The 25,174-nt window shown below is 37.9% G+C and overlaps 1 protein-coding gene across 1 annotated transcript; it reads right to left on the bottom strand.

Annotated features, from left to right (window-relative positions):
* Positions 1 to 3,172: 3,172 nt before the first annotated feature.
* On the bottom strand, positions 3,173 to 23,206 carry BRDT (bromodomain testis associated). The gene is made up of 19 exons (XM_054285847.1): positions 23,015 to 23,206; positions 22,277 to 22,414; positions 21,418 to 21,547; positions 20,417 to 20,598; positions 18,953 to 19,324; positions 17,826 to 17,954; positions 17,475 to 17,663; positions 16,029 to 16,216; positions 15,665 to 15,954; positions 15,468 to 15,581; positions 13,800 to 13,925; positions 12,873 to 12,940; positions 11,513 to 11,675; positions 10,672 to 10,784; positions 9,257 to 9,398; positions 7,499 to 7,572; positions 6,027 to 6,244; positions 4,619 to 4,778; positions 3,173 to 3,906 (listed from the first exon to the last, which is right to left on the bottom strand). The coding sequence occupies exons 1-19, from the start codon at positions 23,204 to 23,206 to the stop codon at positions 3,838 to 3,840; spliced, it is 3,057 nt and encodes a 1,018-aa protein (XP_054141822.1). The 3' UTR covers positions 3,173 to 3,837.
* Between the last annotated feature and the right edge of the window lie 1,968 nt (positions 23,207 to 25,174).

The following is a 25,174-nucleotide window of genomic DNA, read 5'->3' on the forward strand; positions in this document are numbered from 1 at the left end:
TGCCAATGCTGAATTAACACTGTTCATGATCCCTGCTCCTTGTCTGAACACCAGCCTTACAAATGTGAGGTCAGGAGCTTTATCAGTCTGCTGAGGAAAGAGGTGCAGGGCTGTTTAAGGCTCCCTCCTTCTCTTGGGCAAGAAGAGAAGGAACATCAGATGCAGATGATTCAGTTCAGACACCGACCTCTGCAGACTCCAGTAGGACTGCATGAATCATGCCTACCGAGCTGAGCTTTCCCTTCGTGCTCAGATTACTCACGTTGCCAACCCTAGGATTAGCATGCAGCTCATTTCTTATGCATCAGACTTCGTGCTAATGACCTTTCTTGTAGGGAAGAAGCCTTTGCAACTTCTCAATATCAGACTAAGCAGCAGCAGAATTTTTCCCTCAAGTGCACCTCAGTAAACCAGTGACCCAGTTAGATAAATTAGGAAGTTTGGCAGAAGCAAAAAAACCCAATGCTGTTGTTTATATTATGGTAGCCATCAAATTTCTTAATGAACCACTAATAAGAATTAATTCCTGTAAAACATCCCCTAAGAAAAATTGGAAAACACATTTGAAATCCTGAATCTGACCACAAGCTTTCACTTGCTTTCAAAGGAAGGTTGATGAAAGATTTAGGCAAAGCAATCAGAAAACTCCTGTAGTCATCTGGAATACAAGAAGGAATAAGGATGGAACCATGATGTGCCTTATTATACAAAGGTATTTGGCCATGCTATGCAGTAGTTCTTGTACAAAGAAAGAAGCAAAGCAAATTTTTTCACAAGAATAGAACCAAGTTTGTTTTTATTTTATACATCACAAACTACCTCAATAGTTATGTCAAACTTCTAAATTATACAAACCTTTTGGCTACGGAGTTTAGCTATCTGAGCTATCTAATTTAGCTATCTTGAGGTAGTGGACATGGATCTGGCATCAGAGCTGGGAAGAAGGTAGTGCTGGTGACCTAGCAGTTCTGAGCAGTGTTTGCACAATGAAATTCCTGCACACCCTAATGGAGGATTTCTGGGCACCACCTGTGCTGCCTTAGCTTTTCTGTTTTCCAAGGAAGCTGTAGAATTTCTCTATTATTTAGGAACACTTTGTACTCTAGGACCACACTGTCCACATATGTGTAACAAACGTGTTTGTACAAGGCAAATACCTGCCACATGTTTTCCAGGACTTTGGAGAAGAAAGCTTAGAATCTTCTACCTGTCATATGACTAAGAAAAAAGGAGAGCCTCAACAATTATTTTTCTGTCTTTACATTTTGATTTTCTCATCTTCTGCTCTAAATTATTGTTGTAATGGGTGCCAAGCCAAACCAACCCCAGGGCAGATGGTGTTACGTGCTTTGACAGTGTGCTTTGCCCTCCATAAGGTGCCATCTGCCTGTTTATCTTTTGTCAGCTCAACTAATCCTGGTTCTCTGAGAGACAAAAGAGGACAACTTTTCACATCACTGCTTTTGCCTCTGCCTCCAGCCTGACCAACTCATAGTTGATAGTAATAAATTTACCCTATTGCATTTATTAATGTCAGAGAAACTTCTAAAAGCTAATAACTATCTAACCTTTCATTTATATGTAGACACAATCTACTAGCATAGACACAAGTATGCAAGTAACACATTAAAGCAGCTGTTTTCACAAATGATAAAGGTCAATGAATGGTGTAAAAGAACTTAGTACACCTTTTATCTGTTTGGTAACTAACAGTTTATTTAAGCAGCTTGTTGTTTGCAGGGGTATTGTTTGCCCAAGTGGTATTTCTGCATCTTTGAGCATGTTCATGGCTTTGGGCAAACAGTCCTTAGAGGCTTGTTGCTCACATTTGGAGGCCATCTCCCTTACTTCTGGATTCAGCCTCCTGTCTGGGGACAGGAACTGATTATCCTCTCCAAGTGACTTGGAGGTTGCAAATAAAGGGTTTATCAGATTAGCATTAGCAGCACTGACATTGTGACCCATTGTGACAGTACAGAGTCATGGAAGCTGGAATTAGTTTTTGAAGGGACAAAAGCAGCAGTTCAAACCAACAATGCCCATATAGCTGTATCCAATGGATGAAATGCTCAGAGGGAATTCTTGCCCTTCCCTCTTGTCACCTCCTATTTCCAAAGCAAGAGCTCTTGAGCTTGCATTAGCCCAGAGAGAAAGTATATCCAAGTGACAGCAAAGTAGAGAGTCCTAGATGTGAACTGCAGCACTTTATTGCGGGACAGATAACTCTTAACAATGTATAAACGACAAATGAAGGTAGGTCACTTTTGATGTGGATATGAAAGACATCCTAACAGCACCACTTTACATTACAACCCACCTTTCATCCCAAATCCCTGTCCTAGCCAAGTCCTCAAATCTCCCAAACAGCGTACAACTTGAACATGCCTCCAGGCCAAGACATCCCTGGACATTTCACAGGGTGCTGGCCCAATCTGAGCATTTGCCATTCACACTCTTTGTGCTGTTGAATGAAATGATACCATTCCAGCAATGGCAGAGTTTGAAGGTCCATGACTATAGTGAATAAATATATTTGAACTAGCACTAACTCATCAGCCTGCTACCTGAAAGACTAGGCCACCATTTTTGGGCATGCTTTAGCTGGCATTTTTGAATTTAGAAGCAATTTACTGTCTTCTCTGAAAATTCAGTTATTTGTAGAAGGTTTTGTTCACTTAGGTTACTTAGTTAGGTTGCCTGTGGCAGAACCTCATCAGAGCTGGCAGTGTTACCTTCACTTTTCATCCAGGAACTTGACAAACTGAAGTTCTCTATTGGGAGAGAGTTTTGAGTAGGAGGCTCAATGAGATCAGTAGTCTCCAAAGTGGAGTGTGGGAATAAAATATTGAATACAATTTTTTAAATTACAAAATAAAATAATAAATAAACAGGGTTAAAAATAAAACAGAAATTTAAAATATTATAATGTAATGTAAAAAATAGACTACTACAGTGGAATATTTATAATGTGTATATAATTTATAAATTAATAAATATACATGTCTTGGGGGTCTATGTTTAAAATATTTAAATTATGGGGTACATGGAAGAAAGGGTTTGGAGACTACCAAGCTAGATTGTCTGAAGAGGGCCCCCCTTCCACCCAGCATTTCTGTAATACACATTGTGTTTTGGTAATAATTCCATAAAACAATGTTTTGTTTGTCCCATATTTATTTCCCATACCTGTATATAATCAACAAGAATGTCAAAACTACACATTCTGGTTTCTATCAGAAAATTTTTCAACACTAATAATATCTTGTATCAATCAGAAAATCTTGCAAACTGGAGCCAGTTTGCTATAATTTTTTCCTGAGAAGAACTAGAACTATGTGGCAAACATGTTTGCACCCTTAGCTAAATATTATGTTAACATGAAATACATTAAACACATCTGGACCTTAAAATACATGCAAGTAGATAAGATTTACTGATGAAATTAAAGAGTTCATGGAAGTTTTTTTGTGATGACAAGTAATGTTACACACCCCCTCCCTTAGTGCCACTTCTAGAGAGATCCTTTTGTCACAGCCCAGATTTTGTACAGGTGTGTCACAGTACAGTGATTCTTTGTAATACCAGATAGAAACAACAGATGAAACTGTAATCGAATGAACAACTCCATTCTACTGTTCAGCAGAACAGAATACATGTTATAAACAAGCAGTGAAAAGAAATAAACCTTGTGACACTTCAGGTATTAGTGAACAAGCTTTTAATACAAAGCATTTTAGAGAAGATCTTTAAAGTGGTCTTAATATTTAAGATCCTAACTAGTACAAAACTATGCTGGGTTTAGTAGTTTGAAGTTAAATTCTATATAAACTACTGCTTTCAGTCAAGATATTCTTCGAAAGAAGCCATAATATCTCTCTGCAGATTCACATCAATTATCCAAGCTGTCTGCAAGAAAGCAAACAAGTGTGTTTTCAGAGCAGTCAAACATTAATGGACACTATGCAGGTCAAATACTTAAAGATTTAAGAGAAAACTATAAGGCATCTTCTCAAAAATGAATGTCTTTTCTGTTATGACAAGTTTGAGAGTGTGTGTTGCTGAAGCTCTCAGAAAAGAGCTGAAGGATGAAAGCTTCAGTTGAACTTACCTGAATCCAGCATGGTCGCATACTGGTACTTACATTCCATTGTACAACACTATGAATTTTTAAAAAATGTTCAATCTAAAAGAGGTAGCAATTAGAAAATACTAATTACTGTCTCCAGTAAAACCAGTTAGTTTTAAAAAGGCTTAGGCGTGGTATTTCACACCAGAACTGTAGAACTAGCACTTTTGTGACATGTAACACGTTAAGGAGGATGTACAGCTTGCAACACTCAAGGTTGGAAATTACTTAGAGGGCAGGGACTCCTCTTCAGAATTTTTTTACCACACAATTATTCTAAACTTATGGGAGTACTAGGACCAAGCAGATAGTTTTCCATATCATGCCACTTGAAGACGTACTTTGAGTTTCCTATTGCATTTTCTGCACTAACTCTTCAGGTAGTAACTCTTCAATCATTTAGATCATTTGAAATAAAGACCTCGTGTAATATTTGTTTATTCTATAGTAAAGTTGAAAAATAAAATAGTTTAGCAAGAGTCAGAAACTTACTGCTTCCTTCCTCCTGCGTTCTTGTTCCATTTTTCTAGCCAAGTTGCGGTCTTGATCAAGAACACGTTGTTGAGCTTCAGGCAGTTTACTCTTAGGCATTTCTTTTTCAAGCTCACAGTCTGGCACTGCCATGGCATCCAATCTTGTGCTTTCAGGGCCCCTTTAAAGACAGGAGAGAAAATCAGTATAGGAGAAAAGTTTGTTTTTTTCATAACAACCTGATAGAATTCTGCAAATAATTTAAATCAGTGCCTAGCACTTAAAGGGTTTCCTTCACATTGTTTCAAAGTGATTTCCCTTCACAAGAGTTATGTGCACACAATTGTTGGGCTGTAGTAGTTCATGCTTCCTGTGTCCCATTTCTAATCTGCATGCATGTGGGATTTATAGATACACTACACAAAATTTACATACGCTTGCTTTAAAATGCTTTATTTTCTGTTACTTTCTTGGCCTATGATGGTTTTTTTCTACCTTCTTCCTATTCAGTTAGTTATTTGAGGTAGATTTCACTAATTTCTGAATGAGGAGTATACTCTTAAGTCCTTCAAATGCTCTGATTATTAAAATAAAACAATCCAATCAATTGACTTATTCTAATACAACCAGCAATGGGCAAGTGCAGGAGAATTTAGGAACCAGCTCAGATTTATCTTTCACAGGGTGAAACAGGCAAGGGGAAGAAACCAGCCTACTGGAGAGGGGAATATTACAAACAGTTTCCAAAAGGTGGCAAACAAACTCCAGGATATTACTGCAATGCAGTAATTAGCAGGCAGTCATTTATCCCACTCAGCATGGCCACAGACTTCAGGGCACTGCCTGAAACAGGAGCTGCAAACAGCCAGGGGAGCAGGGGCTTACGGAAGGTGCTTTTCTACAGCAATGCAAAGAATTCTGCTGTATGAAGTGGTGCACACTGGAACCCCTGTATAGCTATGTTAACAACGTGCTCTCAAAGACTGGACTTTGCTGTGTCCCCGTAGGAGAGCACTAAGATGAGGACATTCCTGGCTACAGGTGTAGGAAAATAGGACAAATGTGAACTCTGGTCATGAGTGCTCCAGGGGACCAAGACCTCTCACCTTAGTACCCAAACAAAAACCAAATTCCCTTCCATTCAAAAAACCCCCCAAAAAACAAACAAAAACAACAACAAAAAAATCCAGACGCAAACTAACAGCAACAACAAAGGAGGAAGTTCCTGGGAAGTTTCTCTGATTGCTGAAATAGTACTGATTTGAAGAGAAAAGGCTGCTCTGTGCATTTGGGATGTGCAGTTTTGCTTAGCATGGTACAGCTCCCCAGTTTCATCTGACATGTGGCAATTACACCTAACCCAAACCCCTTGTCCCTGAATAACTAAGCCCTCCAGTATCATACAGGCAAAAACCAGAATAATACTTACACAGAAGTAGTTACCAATCTTTTGTTTTCTTGTGGAAGATTTTGCAACTCCCTCTCAGCATGCCCAAGAGACCTTTTTGCCTCCTGCACTTGCCCACTCCTCTTTAGTACTGCATCCCTGAACTGATTGAAGCTCTCAGCAGATGCTTTTATTGGAGCTGGAAGCTTCATCGTTTTACACAGGCTTACCCAGGAATCTACAGTCTTCAATTCTGTGTCCTGAAGTTATCAGAAAAAGGAAAACACAGAAGAGGAAAAAAAAATACTCTTCAACTACTTTACCTGCCTAGTTCTTACATTAGCACAATGTTGTTTGACTAGGCCTGCTGGAAATAACTACACCAAAATATTTTTCCTTTGGCAGGATATTAGTGCATATGAAGCAATCTGAGCAGATTTTAATGTGCTTTCTCATCAACTTTGAGAGTCTTTGGCAATATACCAACAAACATTAGCCTTTGTAGCTACTCTGACTATTTAAGTCTCCCTCTCCACTTTTTCATTTCAGAAAACATGAATTCACAAGGCTGAGTTCGCACAAGGTCCATTGACAAGGTTTTAATACAGAAGTCCATCTAATTTTTATACACAGTCCTTACACAACAATAGTTTTATATTAGGCTTGTGGATTTTGTTTGTTCCCCTGTGGCATTTTCTTCACAGCATAAATTAGAACAAAACCAGCATTCTTAAGAAATCCTCCTTCTAGTAGAAGCATGTGCTTATGAAGGAAATACATATTTTTGGAATTGAATTCAACATGTTAGTTAATAATTTTCTGAAACCTAAGTGCCTAAAGAAAAATCCTAGAAACATTTTAGCTCCACAGATGATATAGAAAACTTTTTAGGTCCAGAGGTTGACATGATCTAGTATTAGTAATTTTGAATTAATGTTTTCAATTAGCTGATTACAAGAGAAGAATTTAGTAGATAAGAAAATCCCTCTGTCCTTCCAATTAAGGTAACTTACTGTATGCCAGGAGACATTTTGCTCAACTGTCACAAATACCTTTAGTCATTAAAAGTGCTTTGTCTTATTTCAGAACAGGTTTTCCAATAGTACCAAGACTATATTCCACACTACTCTTATTTTTTTACTGGATCAGTTAGGGAAAGCACACTAATAACTTGGATAGCAGAACTAGATCAAAGAACGCTAGTTCCTTGTTCAAATATTAAAACTAGATGAAACAAACCATATTTTAATAAGGCAACATGGGCATTTTGAATATATATTTGTGTGCATGTATCTTACGTGCTTTACCTTCTGCAATGAAGAGAGTCATTTGTTTGGTTTTAACACTAAAAATGAGATAAATCTATACAGATTATACCAATAACAAAGACCTATTGTATACTAAATATTCTATTTGTAAAAGAACCGACTTTTAGAGAAGATCTAGGTCAGGGAGTTATTCAAGCTAGTAACTACATTCAGCCTCTTCTCAAACAGAACTTGAGCATCACTTACCTTTCTTGGAAGGAGTTCAAACATTGGCTGTGGTATGGTTTTATCATTAGATTTATCATTGGGTGTACAATGACCTGATGGAAAAATGAAAAGAGACTTTTTTGACCATGTTGATTTTATAGACTATTCTTTCTCAAATTTAAATGATAAATCTTCAGTCTTTCCAGGAATTGACTTAAAAAGCTTACAGCGCAGTTTATTATTTGGTTCAGAATGACAGAAGTTCTCCCAAACATTTCCTAAGCTTAAATTGACCTGGACCACTTCTCTCCACTTTTGGGCAGGAAAAAGTATAGCTAGCTCGACTATAGATGAGAAATTAACTCCTGGTTAATTCTAGGAGAGGTCCCAGCAGAATGCTTTAAAGGTTTGGTCAGGAAGGCTCAACACAACACTTTGCCACTTGGTGACTTCCTCCCCTTCCCACTCAGGCCTCTTTCCTTTTGATTCCAGCTTTAGGGTTACCTGATGGATCATGCAAACTCATTTCACCTATAGCTCTCAGCCCCATTTACTTGTATTTAAAAGCAGATAGGTCAGCCATCAAGGGCTCGTCCTCACATTTCCAGCAGCCTACCCATATACAAACACGTCATCCTGTTACTTCTTTATTATTTGAGGGGAAAAAAACCCCAAACACTATTTTCAAACCAGAGATTAACAACACATTTTATCTCATTCACCAGCAATCCTCTAGTGTAGTTTGAGATATTTCATTATTTAAGTAAATGCTTAATAAAAAAACTTCGGGTAACACTTTTTAAAATTATGCAAATAAATGCTGGATTCAAAGTATCAAACCCTCAGCCAGTTTGTCATTAAAGGGGTTTTCAGAAAAACCTCAGAGCCACAAAACTTTGTTAGCAGAAATCTTAGCTATGTACCAATTCCAGCTGCTGCAAGTCTAAGCAAAAGGGGGCAGTAGATGTATGGCTTGGTGTCTTAAGATCCTAAAATAAATAGAAATTCATGGAGAATCAAATCTCCATTTTTAGAATTGCTTTAATACACTGCGACTGCTTAGCATTATTCTTTGCCAAAAATAAGAACTCATCAGTGAACAGGCTCTGCTTTGTAATTTCATCAAGTTTTCAGAAGTTTCTTCCCTTCTTCTCTAGGTGTTCTAGAGGGCAAAGAGTAAAGGAGAAACCAAAACAATCGTGTCTGGCAATACTGTACACACAGAGCATGGATGTTCAGTCAATTCTTTAGTTGGAAATATGAAGTATAGAATGCAGCTTTCAGAGGGCCAGTGTTCTTGTAATAATTGCAAGTTTATTCCATAGTGAAAGCCTCTTTGACAGTGATTTGCTGTCAGATGCTTGTCACCAAGAGCCAAAGATAATTACTCAAAATACACACAAAGTGCTCTGGGAAAAGAGGTCCATGAAACTTCAGCAGAAGACATTTCAGAAGCCAGTCAAGTTCAACAGATTGAATCATCAATTCTCAGACTTCATGGTTTACTGATTTATGTATCCCTAGTGCCACATTCTTAAATCAAAAAGTAATTTTCTTTATATATTTTAATACAGAACAAGAACCAAACATCAGTTTAATTTCACTTTTTTTTTTGTTGTTTTTAAGCAGCAAATAAAAAAAGGAAGAGCAAGGGAAAACTGCATACCCAACCATTATCCTGCAAAGTGAATAATATACAAGGTATTCAAGCTTGATATTTCTTTAAACTAGTTTCTTGTGCATTTTTAACTTTGCAATACTGATAATAGCTACAGTTTTTATTATGACATTACATACTTTGTTCTCGACTTATAGATATTAAATCAGCAGCTCTCATGCTGGTCTTGTTTTGCAGTTTATTTGATTTGTCTAGATGTCTTGTTTGCTCAGCTTGTTTACTCCAGTCAGCACTGTCAACTTGGAAAATGGTGTTGGATATCTAGAAGAGAAGCTAGACTTCAAAATACATCCTTTATATTACTTGTGTTTAGCATATGAGGATGCTTATTATACAGCATCAGGATTAAAGGTTTAGAAGCTTAGAGCAGTAAATTCTTGCAGCTCTAGCTTCTGTAAACACCAAGGAAGAAATAGATTTCACTCATATTATGGTAAACAACGCATAAGTTCATAAATCAAGACTTCAGATTTAGAATATGCACAGCTCAGCAATCCCAAGTGATGGCGTGGGTAGAGCATGAGAAACTGATACAAGCTCTTTAACCCTTAACATGGTACAGCAGAATAAAGTTGTCATAAAGGCAGTTGCTGCACTCTAGCTTGTGGCTCAGGGCAAAGGGTGACTGTGATCTTTGGTATTTTTACTCTGTGCAAGATTACTCTGTGTTGTAATCCCTTGAGCTAAGAAAAGTGCTGCACAAAACTGAGTCAATTGGCATTACCTGCTACCTTGGACAGTGGACACTAAAAGGAAGGTGTGAGCTGCTTTTCATCCTTACCTGCAGGACACATTCCTGGGCTCATAGATTCATGGATTCAAGAGGCAGTTTCTATCCATTGCCAAAAATAAAGCTATTACAGCCTGATTAAAGCAACTAAATTTCCAGCCATGTTCAGAAGGATTATTAATCATCATAGGATGGAAGTGATCATGCTGCAGTAACATCAATAACTTCCTTTGCTCCACAGAGGCCCTTCTAACCAGAATACTCTCCAAGAACATATTAAGACAGAACTCAACAGTCATTAAATATTTCACAACCTCATCTAGACCTGAAAGCTCCAGTTTCCACAGCTTTAGGAAAAGGTATGAAAGGCAACACACTTCCCCAGTAGAGCCTCAGTATTGCTGAGTTTGTGAAATTGATATTTCTACAAAACCAAGACACATATTATAATCTGCCTCTTTTGTAAAGATTTTGGTTTACAGGGTGGACTTTTAACCTGTAAGTGTGCAAGGGTTACTTAAGTTTAAGCTATAGCCCTGAAAAGAAATAAAATAAGCTTTATAGTACACGATGCGATCAGCCAAACTTTCCTTTACAGCCAATAGGCAATGAAGTAATACCCTGTTAAAGGATAAGAATCACTTTTTTACTGGGGTTTCAGAAAACTTTTGTTTTATACCTTAAATGGCCTTCATTGCATCAAATTCAAGCCTGAAGTACTGTATTACATCTTACTTCAAGGATAAAAACATGCTTTACAGATGCTGTTTGAAATGAATGAATTGGAGAGAAGCACGTATTCACCTCTGGAAAAACATTTCTGGAGTGGGTGACAGAAGACTCATTTGTCTTTGGAGTGCTCTGAGGAGTTTGCTGGTCTGGAGCATCACACAGAGCAGGTACAGCTGAGATTTTACCTGAGAAAGAAGTAGGGTATGGTTTTTCCCCTGTCATGTAAAATGCAGTCCTACATCTCAAAATTAGGTCACTGTTTAGATCTGTGGAGTAACTCAGTATTGAGATATGTATTCTAGCCACGTGATTTAAGAGAGTTATTTTTAATTACTTTTTAATTGATTTCTCAGTTAATCAGCTGCCAGTTCATGCTGTCTTCTACCAAAAATCTTAGTAGTGTCTGACATTATTAGACTTTTTTAAATGAGGGAGGGAAAATAGCTCCTTGGATCAAGTTCCTAAGCAACTTCATGTATCTGATGTGTCTAGACAACAACACTCTGTTCAGAGGACCTGTGGCACCAAGCCTTCCATTCAGCAAGTAAGCATTCAGACATGAACTTGGGTGGAGGGCAGGGGTTGAAGCCTCTAACCCTGCCTCAAGGTGTTCAACACTTCTGTAACTCCAAGTTCATTATGATATCCTTTTCCATCTCATAGGAAGGAATCATGAACACCTCCTGTTTTTAATACTACTTTGCCCCACCACAAGTGTCTGAAACCCCTAGCCAATCCTCAGTGCTCCCATGCTTTAATTTCCATCATGCTCTTTGGTAATCCATACTCTGCAAGAACTTTTTCAGTTATCTACTTGCTAACCTCCAAAATTCCAAGATAAGCTTATTTGGTAATACAGGCATCCTGACAACCCTTCTTTCCTCAGCAGTCAAATACTGCATAAAGGTATTACCTGAGAGAGTCTGAGCGTTTTGTTCTGATGGATTAAGTGATCTGCACCGAAGCATTTGCAGTGCATTGGGAGGTTGCTGCTGCAGTTCAGATGATCCATGAATTTGCAAGCTGCTAGTGAGAGAGGAGGGCCGTGCTTGCAGACCAGCATTGCAGGGTGTCCTCTGTAAACAAAGTGGTATTCTCTATAAAGAGACTGCAGTCGTTAATACAGCCAAATTTTTTAAATAGTTATCTGATCCTCTTTTCCCACCACTACTTATTTCCACTGTTTATCAGATTCAGTACCCCCTGTATTGTGATACTGATCCATCATTTTCTAAGCATTTAGATGACAAAAAGCCATGAGGTAAAGTGCACTCACTGCCTTGGTCTGACAGATACAGAAAACCCCTGAGAACAAAAAGTAATATGAGGATTTCAAGTATGATGTTTGTTGCTACTCAGGAGGTCAGTAAGGGGCTGTTACAACTGACCAAGCTGAAACTCATTTCCTGGATCCTGTTTTCTCCAGCTCATTGCTGTCATTCTGTCACTGCAGAGGCTGAAGCTCTTAAGCAAAAAGAGAGTGTTGCATAATTCCTTCTCTGAATCTTTGCTTATGAAGATGCAGAAGGAGCAGCTGAATAATAAATTTGCAGCCTAGTTTCCTGTACTTTAAGGGAAAGTCAGTCTACTGCAAGAAGAATGAAGGTTTGGCTGTGATTTCGCTTTGAAAATCAAGGTCTCTTTCTCTGGTTGCTTCAAGGGAAATTCTTAAAGGCAGCTAACCTTGACAAGAAATAACACCCACTGTATAATACAGAAATAGAGCAATTCAATCTAAGAGGCATTAAGAATTATTTCTAGATAAAACTGCTGTTGGTTCCAATAATACCATACCAATAAGCACATTAAAGTATCCTGAAAATAAGTGTACAATGTATTTATTTTCAGGCATAGAGGTGAGGGTATGAATAGATTAAAAAACATTACACTGTTTGTTAGGTCAGTTCTATACTCAGAGATCCAATTGGAGACTATTATTTGCCCTTTTTGGGGGTGAGTGGGATACATGGAGCATTCTGCCCTTCTTCATCAAACACAATCACCATAATGATAATAAAAGATAAAAGCCTCCCAGTATATCTGTTCCTATACAGATGCATAAGGTATTTTTAAAAACAGCTCATGGGACATCTTCAAATCAATCAGTCCTACAGAAAAAAATAGCATTCAAGCCATATTCATTATTTCCCGATGAAACTGCATAATTTCTATTACCATTGTATGTTAAAAAATAACTTTAACAAGGTTATTTGTATAATAACTTTGTTATTTGTTTAGGGCAAAATCATTATATCCATTCCAGGTAGATTTACCTTAGATTTTTCCATAGAAGCTGGACATTTGTGCCTGGTTCCAGTCTGGTTTGAACAGGTTTCTGTAACTGTAAATACAGTGAGGTGGGCAAAAAAAGGGGAATAGAAAAAAACCAAACCAGTCATTCACATATGTGTCATTATTCACACACAGAAGGTGTGAGTTGCAGTTGTATCTAGAGTCAACCTCACAGTGAAAGGAACATTCTTATCTTGAATACTTTGACTTGAGCTTGATGTGTTTAGAGAATTTCTCCCAGATATAAGAAGAGACCATAGATTTTTCAGCATCAAGGTCTCCATTGCCATTGATTCACTGTGTTTGCTCCCCCCCCACACTGCAGAGGGTTGAGCATTCATCTCACCCTGTACCTCATATGGAGATCTACACTGCAGACCTCCAGTTTGGCAGATATATTCTGTCCTAGAAAACTAAAGAGTTCTGTGCACAGAGAAACATCATTCAGTGTTCTGATGCTGAACAAACTTGAAACATTTTAAGCACCAGGGTGGATTTTGCCTCTACAGTTAATGCTGTAGGCACTTTTGTTGCTCAGGTCACCCTTCATGTGCAGACCAGAAGATGAAAATAAAGTGAATCACACTTACATAAAGGGATCAAAGCTACATGAGTAAGCTATAGCCCTATTGTCAAGTGTCCAGGGTAGATACAAAGAACTCTTGCTAGCTTATTTTGGTCCCTATAGATTTTCACTGGTACGTTGAATGGATGTACTGGGGGTTTGGTTGTCTCGTGTTCCCTGGGATCACAGTATTAAGGCATTCATTTCATAGCATTGGAATTAAGCCTTCAAAATGGAGGGAACCAAACCAAAGATTACTAAAATCCTTGGTAAGCATGGGGAATAGTAGATGCTAAGAGAGAAGATATTTTGCCTACACAAACACAAAAATAAACTTTCTAACCTGATTCAGAGTCACTGCTATCTGAGGAGCTAGAATCACTGCTAGAGCTGCTGCCAGAATCTGAGGAGCTGCTGCTGCTGTCACTCAGTCTGCTTGGCCCAGTACTTGACTCAGCATTGTTTTCAACTGCAGGAGAAAAAGAAAGAATTCAGAACAACCTGCAATAGAGCATTCTTCCTATACAAGACAGTGATCAACCTTGCTAGGTCTATTCTCCCATGCAAGAGTTCATTTTATTTCACTTCCTTGTCTACTGTCCATTTAGCAGTGGACTTGAAAACAAAGACTTCCCTCTAGAGACTATAGGAGTGGGATTTACCAGCAGCAAGCTACTTGAATGAATGAAATACCCAAGGAGAAGCTGTAATCACAGTTTACAATTCTGAAGCAAATTAAAACAGTAGACTTAAGACACAATTCAAGCAATTTTCCCCCATAAGCTTTGCTGTGGTCAAGAGCCTGTTTGTGTGCACGTTGCTGCTGCCAGACTTGCCTGCAGAGTTCTTTATCTACAGCCAACTCTTCCTTCCCTAGCCATATGCACTCCCAAAATTGCCATCTTTTGCCACCTCCCCACCATCTGACTATTTTGCATCTGCAGGGTTGATTTAACTCAGCTTACAATGATTTTGCAGTCAAACCTTTTTCAAAGTTTTTTCGCTGTGGAAGCTTCAAAAATGAGAAGATACATGGATGCCTGTTTCCCTGGACACAAGTCCAGATTTAGCTCTTGTAAACAAGCCAGATACCAGTTGTAAAGATTTCCTAGGCAGCTTCTTTGCTGTCCTCACAACATATAGTTAATAATTGATTTCAGCTCCTTAAGATTTTCTTTGTAGGATATTTTCAAGCCATTATGCATACCAGACAGGAAGACTTGACTGAGCTAATGCTGGATACACATGTCCCTGTGTCTTCCAGAGCTGCTTCTATCATGTCAGCTGATTTTACATACGAGCTAAATAGATATCCAGTGGAGGGCAATAACAGCACTCACTATTTTAATGAGGAACAGCTTGACTTATAATAGCAGCATCAGCTGCATTGATCCATTCTCAGCCCCTGATGAGAAGCACCAGTAAGTGTACAGCTCAAGTATGCACTGAATTTCTGGCTTTGATCTTGAAATGCATTATTGCCTGAAAAACTGAATTTTTCTCCTAGGACACTTTCTTAAGTCTAAGATAACACAGCACACCTGTCACTGATATACCAGTTTTGTTAGCATGACAAAACTGGTATATGACACTGCCATATAACAAGTATTACTAGAATTGGTTATTCTTGTGTCTCTAAACCACAGAAAGTTAATTGCAAACAAATAGATTGTGTGACCCTCCACATCCCCCCCTGTTTTCATATATTAGCATAGGGGAATTTTTCAGTGCCCCTCAATTTCTGAAACTGTTACCATCTTTACTTGTAATAAAGTATTAGGTGCAGGAATAAGCAAACTGTTTTAGACAGGATAAATAACTGACCAAATTTGCTGCTGTGACTCCAGCTCACTCAACATAGAAAGAATCTTGAGACTATCAGAGGGAAGCTTAAGACCCCACCTATTGTGAGGAGACAATCTCCAGATACCTAAAACGACTAAAGCCCAAGGGAAGAATTCCACTTTAAGCTATTTCCATTGCAAATGAATGAAAGTAAGAGCCACATTACTCTTGAAGCTCTCTCTCTTTGGGTTTAGTTGACCATTGACATCCAGTAGTCTCTTCTCTAACTCTTGTTTCCTCTCAAAATTAAGTTCTTCTTTTGACTTTTTTGGGTTTTTAGCTGCATGTGAAACAGAAGTTAACATGAAAGAAAACCAGAAAACAAATCTAATGGGTTTTCAAAAAATCATTTATGCTACATACCCTGCATTCTTTGTTTCTTCCTCAAACAGGTTGCTACATATCTCTCTAGTTCTCTGAGTGTTGAAGCATTTAAAGTTTCAAAGTCTATTTCTATCTCATCAGGGTTAGAGTTCCTCAGTGCAGGTTCTCTTGACTGTATTATACGGACTACTTTCCCAAGCTTGTCTCCAGGGAGTTTATTTATGTCCAAACTCAACTGCCGTTTTTCATCATAATTCATAGGTTTGGCACCATCTTCATCTTCTGACTTATGTGCCAACAAGACCTGCTGCATGGTGTTCTTTGATTGACTGCAGGAAAAAAGTGTACTGCAGTAACAGCAGTTTAAAATAATCTGACACCCACACAAGTTCCCCACACTTACATGTTTAAAGAGAGCTTTCTCTTAGATTTCTTCATGTATTTCAGATTTTTCTTCTTTTGAATCAAGCTTTTCATTTCAGCTTTTTCCTTGTTCTTTCTTTTCTCACTTTTAGCCTTCCCTTTTTTCTTTCCTGGTCTAGATAAGCATGCTTTGGTCAAAACCCACAACTGCTGGTGAAGAGCTTTAAGCTATCAAAACCAAAAAGAAAACAAGAAAACCCAAAGAATGTTGATAACCTTGGGCAATGTAGGAGGAACAATAAACTGGTCCTGAATATCACAGGAAATTAGTGGCAGCTGAATGGATATTAATAGGATGTCTGCTTTCCAAGTGAGATTTATTTCCCAAACATTTTACTATATTGTATCTCAGTCACAGATTATGCATCTAGAAGATACAGGACTGTTTATTTTATGCAAACATTTCTAACAGCATGTGCTTTTATCATTCTGTCAGGAAAACACAAACACACCCCCCCACCTCCCCCAAAAACAGAAAAAAAAAAAAAACCAACACTGCAGGGGTTTCCAACAGCCTCTCTAATTCCAGGGATTTGGGATGCACATAAATGCCTTATTACATTATATTTCTACAGCATTGCTGAATTAAGCAAGTGGGACTGGGCTCATGCATCTCATTTTGCAATATAAAGTGGCTAGTTGAGAAATGCTAAGAATTTCAGAGAAGAGCTTAACACAACTCAGTTTAAACCTCAGGAATTAGAAGATGGTCAGATGATGAGATTGGACGTCTCTGAAATACCTCACCACTGTAAAGGCTGGCTTGTACACTTAGGCTCATCCTTCTGCCTACATTCATAAATTGATGCTAATCTGTCAAGGACTGAAAACTGTCCCTCATTTCACTAACAGAACAAATGCTAACTTTCCCCAGAGTTTATATATACAGCAGCAACAGTTTAAAAACTATGTTCAAGCAGAAGTAACACCCATCCCACTCCTAATATGAAGCATGGCTTTGCTTCACTGGTTAGCATGACATACCTTCTTTTCTCTCTCATACTGAGCTCTCTGAAGAGGAAATTAACAACTTGCTTTTGTATGGCTCAAAAGAGACTGAGGGAAGGAACAATGCTTTTTGACCATGTGAAAGAAATGACCCTGTTGGAAGAATATGCCACTAAGCTACATGTGGAGTGCCTGGAGGCTCTCATACCACAGGAACACGCTTTTTTAAGAAGTTTGAGATACCTCTGAAGAAGTGGTAGGCAAGAGTAGTAGAACTCTTGCTCACTTGGTATTTGTTGAGGCACTATTCACTTAACATTTGGCAGTGCTTCCAAATGGGACTAAAATTCTGTATTAAAAATACAAGTTAATAGAACCTTTTGAAAACTGATTTTTTTTGCTGAGTCTTGGAATAGACCATTGAAAGTGGCATTACTAGAGAGATATTAAGTCACACACAATAAGTAATAATGCTTACTTGCTCCTGAAGCTTTTTGAGGTTCACTTTTCTCTCCTCTTCAGAATCTTCGGATGATTTTTCTTCTGAAGAGTTTTCATTACTGCTTTCGCTGGAATAAGCTTCTGTCATTTCTCTCACAGGCTGTGGCAGATCATCACTCACAACAGCTTCATCAGGAATTTTAGCAAAGTGCATTTCAAAAACATCCTGAAGAGTTAGGTTTGGGAACAGCATATTTTTCAGATTTTTGAAAGTGTTATGCAGCTACTATTTGCAGAACTACACAGTAGTTCACTAATATTAGTAGATTCTACATCAGGGCATGAGATGAACTATTCCATTTCAAGTCTGACTTAAAAGATAACTCACCTGAAGTTTTCTTGCCATAGCAACTATTTCATGGTCTGAAGAATTATGTTTGTAACAGTTCATAAACATTAATCTAACATCTGTAGCAAATTCTTGTATATCATTATATTCCAAGTTATCCATTTTCTTCTAGAGGAAAAGAAAATTAAAGGCACACTTAGTAAAAAACAGTATCTCCATGAACTAGCAGAAAGAAAGGAGGAACAAGAATTTTAAAGTATATATTCAGGTTCAGCTTGTATTAAGACAGTAAATATTATAGAAAATGTTATGGAAATACCTGCATCTCATTTCAACATTGTCTCTTTAACAAAGTAAGAGATTTTTTTTTTCCTCTTTTAAGCAGATTTAATTGTAATTGCTGAAAGACTCTGTAGAACTAGTTTCAGCACTTGGTCAAGACAACGATGTTTGGGTGGTTTTATTTGGTTCTGAACTCAGCATCTGTTTTGGATTCTATGCATGGTATTTACATGAAGCTTATTCCATAATAGCTGGAATCAAACAAATGGACTAGAAACTGGGAAATAACATTTGTATTGTGCAAGTCAGCTCTCAAGATAATTCTCTAAGCTATTAAAATTGAACATTCCCCAAAAAGTGTTGCTTCACTGGGCTAAATATTTTACCGCATACAAATACACTCAGCACCCACAGAGAGCTCTCCACATATCTCCATCTAGAATGGTTGCTTCCCACTAAAAAGGTGAAACGTGTTACGTAAACATCCAGTGTAGAAGTTCTCAGGCACTTAAAGAACATTGAGATTGAGGGAAAAGGAGGACTTGACAGAATTTCATTTCGTTTTATAGGGCATTAGTAACAGCACTGTTTACAGACACATATTTAACATGTGGCATGCTTGGAAGGGCTTCATGGAGATCAGAAATCCCTCACTACTTATATTAGCTTTTTCAGCAATTAGGTAGATTAGCCACTATGTGTCACAATGAAACTCAGAAGACTTTTAGTGACTTTGGCTAAGTTTGAGAAACAGAAATGCAATCTGGTTTCTAGGCCTGTTGTGTCTTTCACAGAAAAAGCAGCTTTCATGACACCTTTTTAGCTAACACATTTAAAACCTTGTAATTACACAAATAGCCTAATTTCCCCAGAAACATACTTACTTTAATGGCACACAGGTCTGTAGGACATTTGGCAACGGCTTGGTTCACCCCAGTGGAGAAAGATGCTGCATCTACAGGTTTTATGAAAGGCCATGCATATGCTGCATGTTTCTTTGAAAACATTTCTTTAAGTATTGCATTACAATGTTTTAGTTGTCCTGACAAATGAATCTTTTTAACAATTCCAGGTGGCTGTTGAGAATCTGAAAAGGATCGCTTCAGAAATTTATTTGTTACCATACATTCATTTTCACCTCTACATGCTTTAACAGCTTTTCTTTCACTAAGCATTGCAGAAGATTGACCACTTGCTGTGACTATTGAAGTAGTAGGAGTTGTAGTGTCAGCCTTCCTTTTCACACCTTTTTTTGCCTAAGAAAAGAAAAAAATATTCAAGTGTCCAGAACAGGAAGAGAATGGTCAGTTTTAGAAAATTCTTTTGTGTGGATAGCCCAAAAAAAGTGTCAGAACTTGTACAGCCATTGAAGTCAGAGCAGAATTCAGGAAATGCACAAGCTTAGACTAAAAACCAACAAGGTATTACAAGACTAGCACACCAAGCTCCATTTTAAATGCAAAGGAAAGAAGCAGATGTACTGCAGGCCATGCTGTGGTCAGATTTTAGCCATTTGTGAAGATTCCAGGAAGCTGGCAGGTTATGAAATTACCTGCAAGTTGACAGTCACAGGAAGGGGGTAGACTACTGCAATTTAATTTAGGCCTGGTTGAGGGCCCTTTCTAAATGGTTGATCTCTTTTTTTCTTTAAGTTGTGCAGTATTTGGTTTGGAAGCCATATAATGCATGCTTTATCATCAGTGTTCAGACTCCATGTGAGTGAAGTGTAAATATACACTATAGGGGAGACTGGCAAAAGTGCCTATTCCTCATTGGAAGAGCACAACCAGAACTAAGTCAATACAGGAATCTTTTCAGATGTTCACATACAGCTCAGATTGAAGTAACAAGAATTTGCTTTGTGAGCCACAAACATCACCTCTCAGGCTAGTTACACAGTGTTTAAGCAAACATGTTAATTTTTGAAGAAGCAAGTATTTGTTTTGCATAGAAAAGCTTGAGAAATTATTAAATAGAACTTAGATCTTTATTTTAGTAGTTTAAAACCAATTATCCTCAAGGTGAAGCCTGCAGAAGTATATATAGTAATACACTTCAAGAAGTATCATCTTAATTTTTTTTCTTTGAGAACAACATTTTAAAATTACATTTATAAGAAATGATGTGCCAAGCAATCATCCCAATTTCCATTTAACTTCTAGAATTAGTACTGGCCCAGGTATTTAGCAGAGACATTGAAGATCTAATAGAGATCTCTTACTGACTTGTATCATAACAGTAGTTTCATAAACATACAGCAATAAGCATGGCTCCTATGCTTTTGCCATAAGTGCCTGAAGGAACAATTTCAGTATCTTTCTTTCTGAAAGTTATTTGAGGAAACTTACTTTTGTTATAGGGCCTGCAGCTGGCATTAAAGCAGTCAGCTGGGCTGCAGACAAAGGAGCCAGTGTAACTTGCTGTCGCTCTTGAGTCATCACTGGAGGCTGCTCAGCTTTCAAGCTGCTTTCAGCTTGCTTCTCATTTGTGCTTTGTTCATTTGAAATCCCAGGGTTGGCCTGCCATGTTTCTGGTTATTTTAATACAGGAAATTTTAGAAGTTAAGTCTTAAATGTTGCAGTTAATTTCTTTCACGGTCAAATTGACTAGCTGTCCACATAACCACTAGCCTATATAGGAATGCCATAAATAAATGCAAACCAGAGTGTTTGTTACTTACACAGCATTGGTATCCTCCTCTGCTCACACCTTTAGTGTCTCAGCTACAATATCATGCCAAGTCACACCTTACTTGGCTTCAAGACAGTGTGGGTTAACTTCAGACCGAAGATTAAAGAGGCATCATACTACCTTCTGTATATAGTAAAAATGTTCTTGCCAGGGAAAGTATCAAGTTGTTGTCTACAAACACAAAGACCAAGTAGCAAAGAGTGCAGACTGCATCATGTAGGTTCATGTTTCCTAAGCATAGGTAATAGCTGCATATATTGCTTAGCAGTACTACAGATCTCCACTGCTGAGATCTGACAACAATTTAGACCAATGTTTTTCTGTATTTGGTTTGGCTGATTAGATTATTCATGTCTTTGTCAGCTGTTACTCTGTTTACTTCCCACAGATGTTCACACCTATTAGTTTATATAACACAATGCTGAGCAGCATGACAGTCTCTGAATTGGAAGTCAGGTCCTTTTCTAAAAAAAGGAACTTTTTTAATTAAAAAAAAAAATCTAAAGCCTTATAGCAGTATTGTTATTTGTCTGATTGTTCTGGAAAGAGCAGAGAACTCCCAAACTGCTCCAGGGTTGAGCTGTGACAAATAAGATACTCTGTTTCCAGTTCTGCTTCCTTAATATATCATAAATTCAGCATATAATACAGGCCTTACCTTCTGTTTTCTTCCCTTTTCTCTTTCCTTTCTTGAGACTCACTGGTCGTTCTTCTGGTGGCATATGGGCTATTTTCTGCATAAACACCTTTTCTAGTTCTTCAGCCATAAACACAATGTCATCACCTGGCTGCAAAATATGGTCAATACCATTCAATAAAGAGGCTGCAGTAAAGGGAGCTATCACATAAAACTACCAGGCTAGAGAGTCCTGCCCCAACAGATCAAAAAAGGCCACTAGCACCAGAGAGGTCTTTAAATCATTGCCATCCCTGCTCCTGCAACTCACTTTAAAGCAAATTCACCATTGAAATACTCTTTCTCTTACTGTCCCATAGAAAAATTCTCCTTTACTTCTGCATGCTTCTTCAGCAAAAGCCCAAGGGGACAGATCTGCAACTCCCTTATTAACCCTGTGTTCTGAAGAAGCTGTTGAAGCTCAAAGATACCAAGACACAGCCAACAAATGTCCAAGCACAGGGAGATGATTATACTTCATTAGGTTGAACTTGCTGAAGGAACAGAGCATGGCTCAGGGTTGCTAGCCTTGGACTTGTACAGCAGTGACATAGTGCTTGCTGTTCATGAGCTCTGCAGCTAAACCCCAGAGATTTTGGATATGGAGTTCTTGTGCAGAAAGAGCTATGCACTCAGTTGCTGGAACAGCAAGCAAGACTTCACTTATGTCCTCAGTCAATCCCAGATTAAAAAACCTCCCCAACACTTCAGAGAAAATAGTTTGAAACAATAATGAAATGTCAACTAACTTACTGCATATTCTAATAACCATGTGCTTGTTTTAGTCTTGTTTGTATCATTCAGTAGAACCAGTTACTGGTAAGAGTTGTGTTCCACATACCTTGTTGTACATGTAGCAGTTCCAGAACATGGTTTTAAAGTCTTCAATACATTCTGCAGCTTTTGTGTAGTAATTGTGTTCCAGTCGCTTTTTTATGGTGCCTAAGTCCATAGGTTTTTTTATGATAGTGTAATAATCCTGGGGAATTGAAAGAATAAGTCATCAAACATATCTTAATATTAGGACTTGAATATTTTTACACATTTAGTTATGAAAGCTAATTTGCAAGAGAGAATTGCATTATATTAGTAGCAGTATTTTATTTAAAGTAAAACCTTCCCCTATAGTCATAGGTACCAAAAACGTAGGTGTTCGGGAATTCTTCACTTCATATTTTTTCCTTGTTCTTCCACGTAACATATATCATTTTAAGTCCCAAAGAATATTGATTTCAAGAGGCTCCAGAGCTCTACTGGTAGTACTTATTAAAAGTAAGGCACTTCTCATTTGTTGTCTCAAAGCAGCACTCCGGTTTACAGAACAGAGGAGAAAGAAGCCAAACTTCAACTAAGTCTCAGTCACTAACAAAAAGAAGCTGCCAAGTTTTCACAATTGCTGTTGAAATACTTTATCCCTGGCAGCCTTTCTCTAGAAAGAAAACACTTTTCTTGTAGACTTGGATTAGTGACAGCAGTTCAATAGCAAAAATAGTCTTCCATAATCTGTTGCATTAGAAAAAACCTTTTTAACATTGACATAATTTACATATTAATACTCCAGTTCCAAAATGGTTCTTACAGGCAGATTCAGCGCTGCTGCATCGACAGGCTGGTGAAACGGCCAGGAAAAGTTATGTCTCCACATGGCTCTCATGACCACCCTCTGTAAGTACTGAAGTTGGTTTGTTTGGCATCCACTACTTTTGTTATTTATGTACTCTGGTGGAGGAGGGTTCATAATAATGGCACAGTGCTGGCTTTGAACAGACATCTTTAGGGAGTTTGTACATCCACTTGCTCAAATATCATTACACATTTAACCTGAAGGGAACAAAACAGAAGCATTCAGTGAAGATATCTAGATTTAATGCTGCTTACCTGTTCACTTCTGTTTGTAGAGCATCCATACTGTAACTACAGACATGCCTTTGTGTTCTGAGCAAGACATTGGTCTTAAAGTGCATATTTGGACATTCCTAGAGTCTAGGGATGCATACTAGCTTTCTCCTAAAAAAATCTGATAGCCAGCTTTTCCCACCAGAAGGCAGTATTGCATGAGGTGTGAAAAAGGTGATAATAAGATAGATAGCTACTGTAACCAGCACACTGCTAGAACAGTGGATATGGCCCACTCTTACAACAGCTGTAGCATCCCAGCAGATATTGCTGATTACACATCTTATCCTTTCTTTTGTTTATTTCAGCATTCAAAGCATACCTCTTCTGAGCTCCTGAAGCCTACACCTTAGCTAATAAGAGTGAATACTATTTGCACCACCACATATCATTAACTAAGTGCTAATCCTTTCACCAAAATATCTATCTTGGAAAGGAAAGATCTGGACACATACAGGATCTGCCTCTCCTATAACTGGCCAGCATTTGAAGACAAGTTCCGAGGTAGTTTTAAGTGCCTCACAACTCAACCAACTCCTTCATACACTATTTTCAACTATTAGGATACACTATCATTTTTGCCTGCTTTTTTCTGCCAAAAAACCCACATTAGATGATATCAAGTGCAAGCTGTTCACCTTCTCCAGCCAAAGCTCTGATGCTAGAAATGGAAGGCAGGAGCAAAAGAGTACAGTTTAAACTTAGCAAAAAAATCTCATAGCAACAAGCAGATAGATTAAACAACATTTAATACTTAATCTATATATATGTAAATAACAACAAAGTATATATGTAAATAACAACATTAATACGTAAATTAGAACATAATATAACATCTAATTTCTTGAACATTTTGTAAATTAGTACAGTAGAGTCTAGAATAAAAGGCATCAGGAGTGCCACGGAGACCAAGAGACTGAAGTTTTGTGTACATAACAGTGTCTTCGGCTTAGATGCTTAGCTTTTAAAACCTTAATTTATGCTGTGAAAACTACCTTCCCTAATTACAAGAGAGCTAAGCCTGCACCTTCTAAAGACAGACAAGTCTGTGTTTTCACTCCCTCCTTTACTACCTCCCTCTCCATCTCCCCAGTCACAGAAGACTTCCCTATCTTAAAATAAAACTTATGTTTGCATACTGAGGCAAAAGCGTGATCAGATTTCAACCAGGTAAGTGTTTTGATATTTTTCAAACCACCCCTTCCCAGCCCCACGTGTCCTTGAGCTGCTGAGTCAGGTCCCAAAGGCCAAGTAGTCTTAAAAAGAGAAGCCTTGAGTGTTTCCTTAAGACCCAGTTTGAAGATTCTAGCTAACCTGATAGAAATGTGGTTTTAGTTTAAGAGTAAAAAGCAAATAGCTTACAATGAATTACATCGCTAGAGAAGTCAAGGCTTTTGGCAAAATATCACATCTTGTGAGAATCAATCATTTTTCCTTTTTTCTCGGTAAGAAGAGATTAAATGCTATTAGTCAGTGCTCTCTAAAAGCATGCATTAAAGACCCTGCTGAAAAGGCATCTATTTCCTCTTGTTTTAGCTCTGTTTTACTATAAAACCTGTATACACCATACACTGTACAAGAACAGCAGCTTGGAGAAATATTAATACACCACATACAGAACAAAGGCAGAGAGTGTACCAGGTTCTACACACTAAGAACATTTCATTCTTTGATACCTTTTTTATAGATTTTGTTTAGGTGACTGCCAATAATCACACTGAACATTCATAAATAATATTGGAATCTCCCTTAGGTAATTATATTAATGCTACACAGAACAGAGCACAGCCTTCTTAGGGCAAGTAGCACCATCTCTTCTTTCAAAAGGACAACTGATTCCCAT

Source organism: Melozone crissalis, unplaced genomic scaffold (assembly GCF_028551555.1).
Source record: "Melozone crissalis strain CALT ecotype California unplaced genomic scaffold, PUWL_Pcris_2 ptg000045l_1, whole genome shotgun sequence".
Taxonomy (NCBI): domain Eukaryota; kingdom Metazoa; phylum Chordata; class Aves; order Passeriformes; family Passerellidae; genus Melozone; species Melozone crissalis.

Coding starts and splice junctions, on each gene's coding strand:
- BRDT (XM_054285847.1), bottom strand. CDS start 23,206: ATGTCTGTTCAAAGCCAGCACTGTGCCATTATTATGAACCCTCCTCCA. Junction 12,941..13,799: donor TAGCAGTGACTCTGAATCAG/GTTAGAAAGTTT, acceptor CTGTATTTACAG/TTACAGAAACCTGTTCAAAC. Junction 11,676..12,872: donor CTTCTATGGAAAAATCTAAG/GTAAATCTACCT, acceptor CTTTGTTTACAG/AGGACACCCTGCAATGCTGG.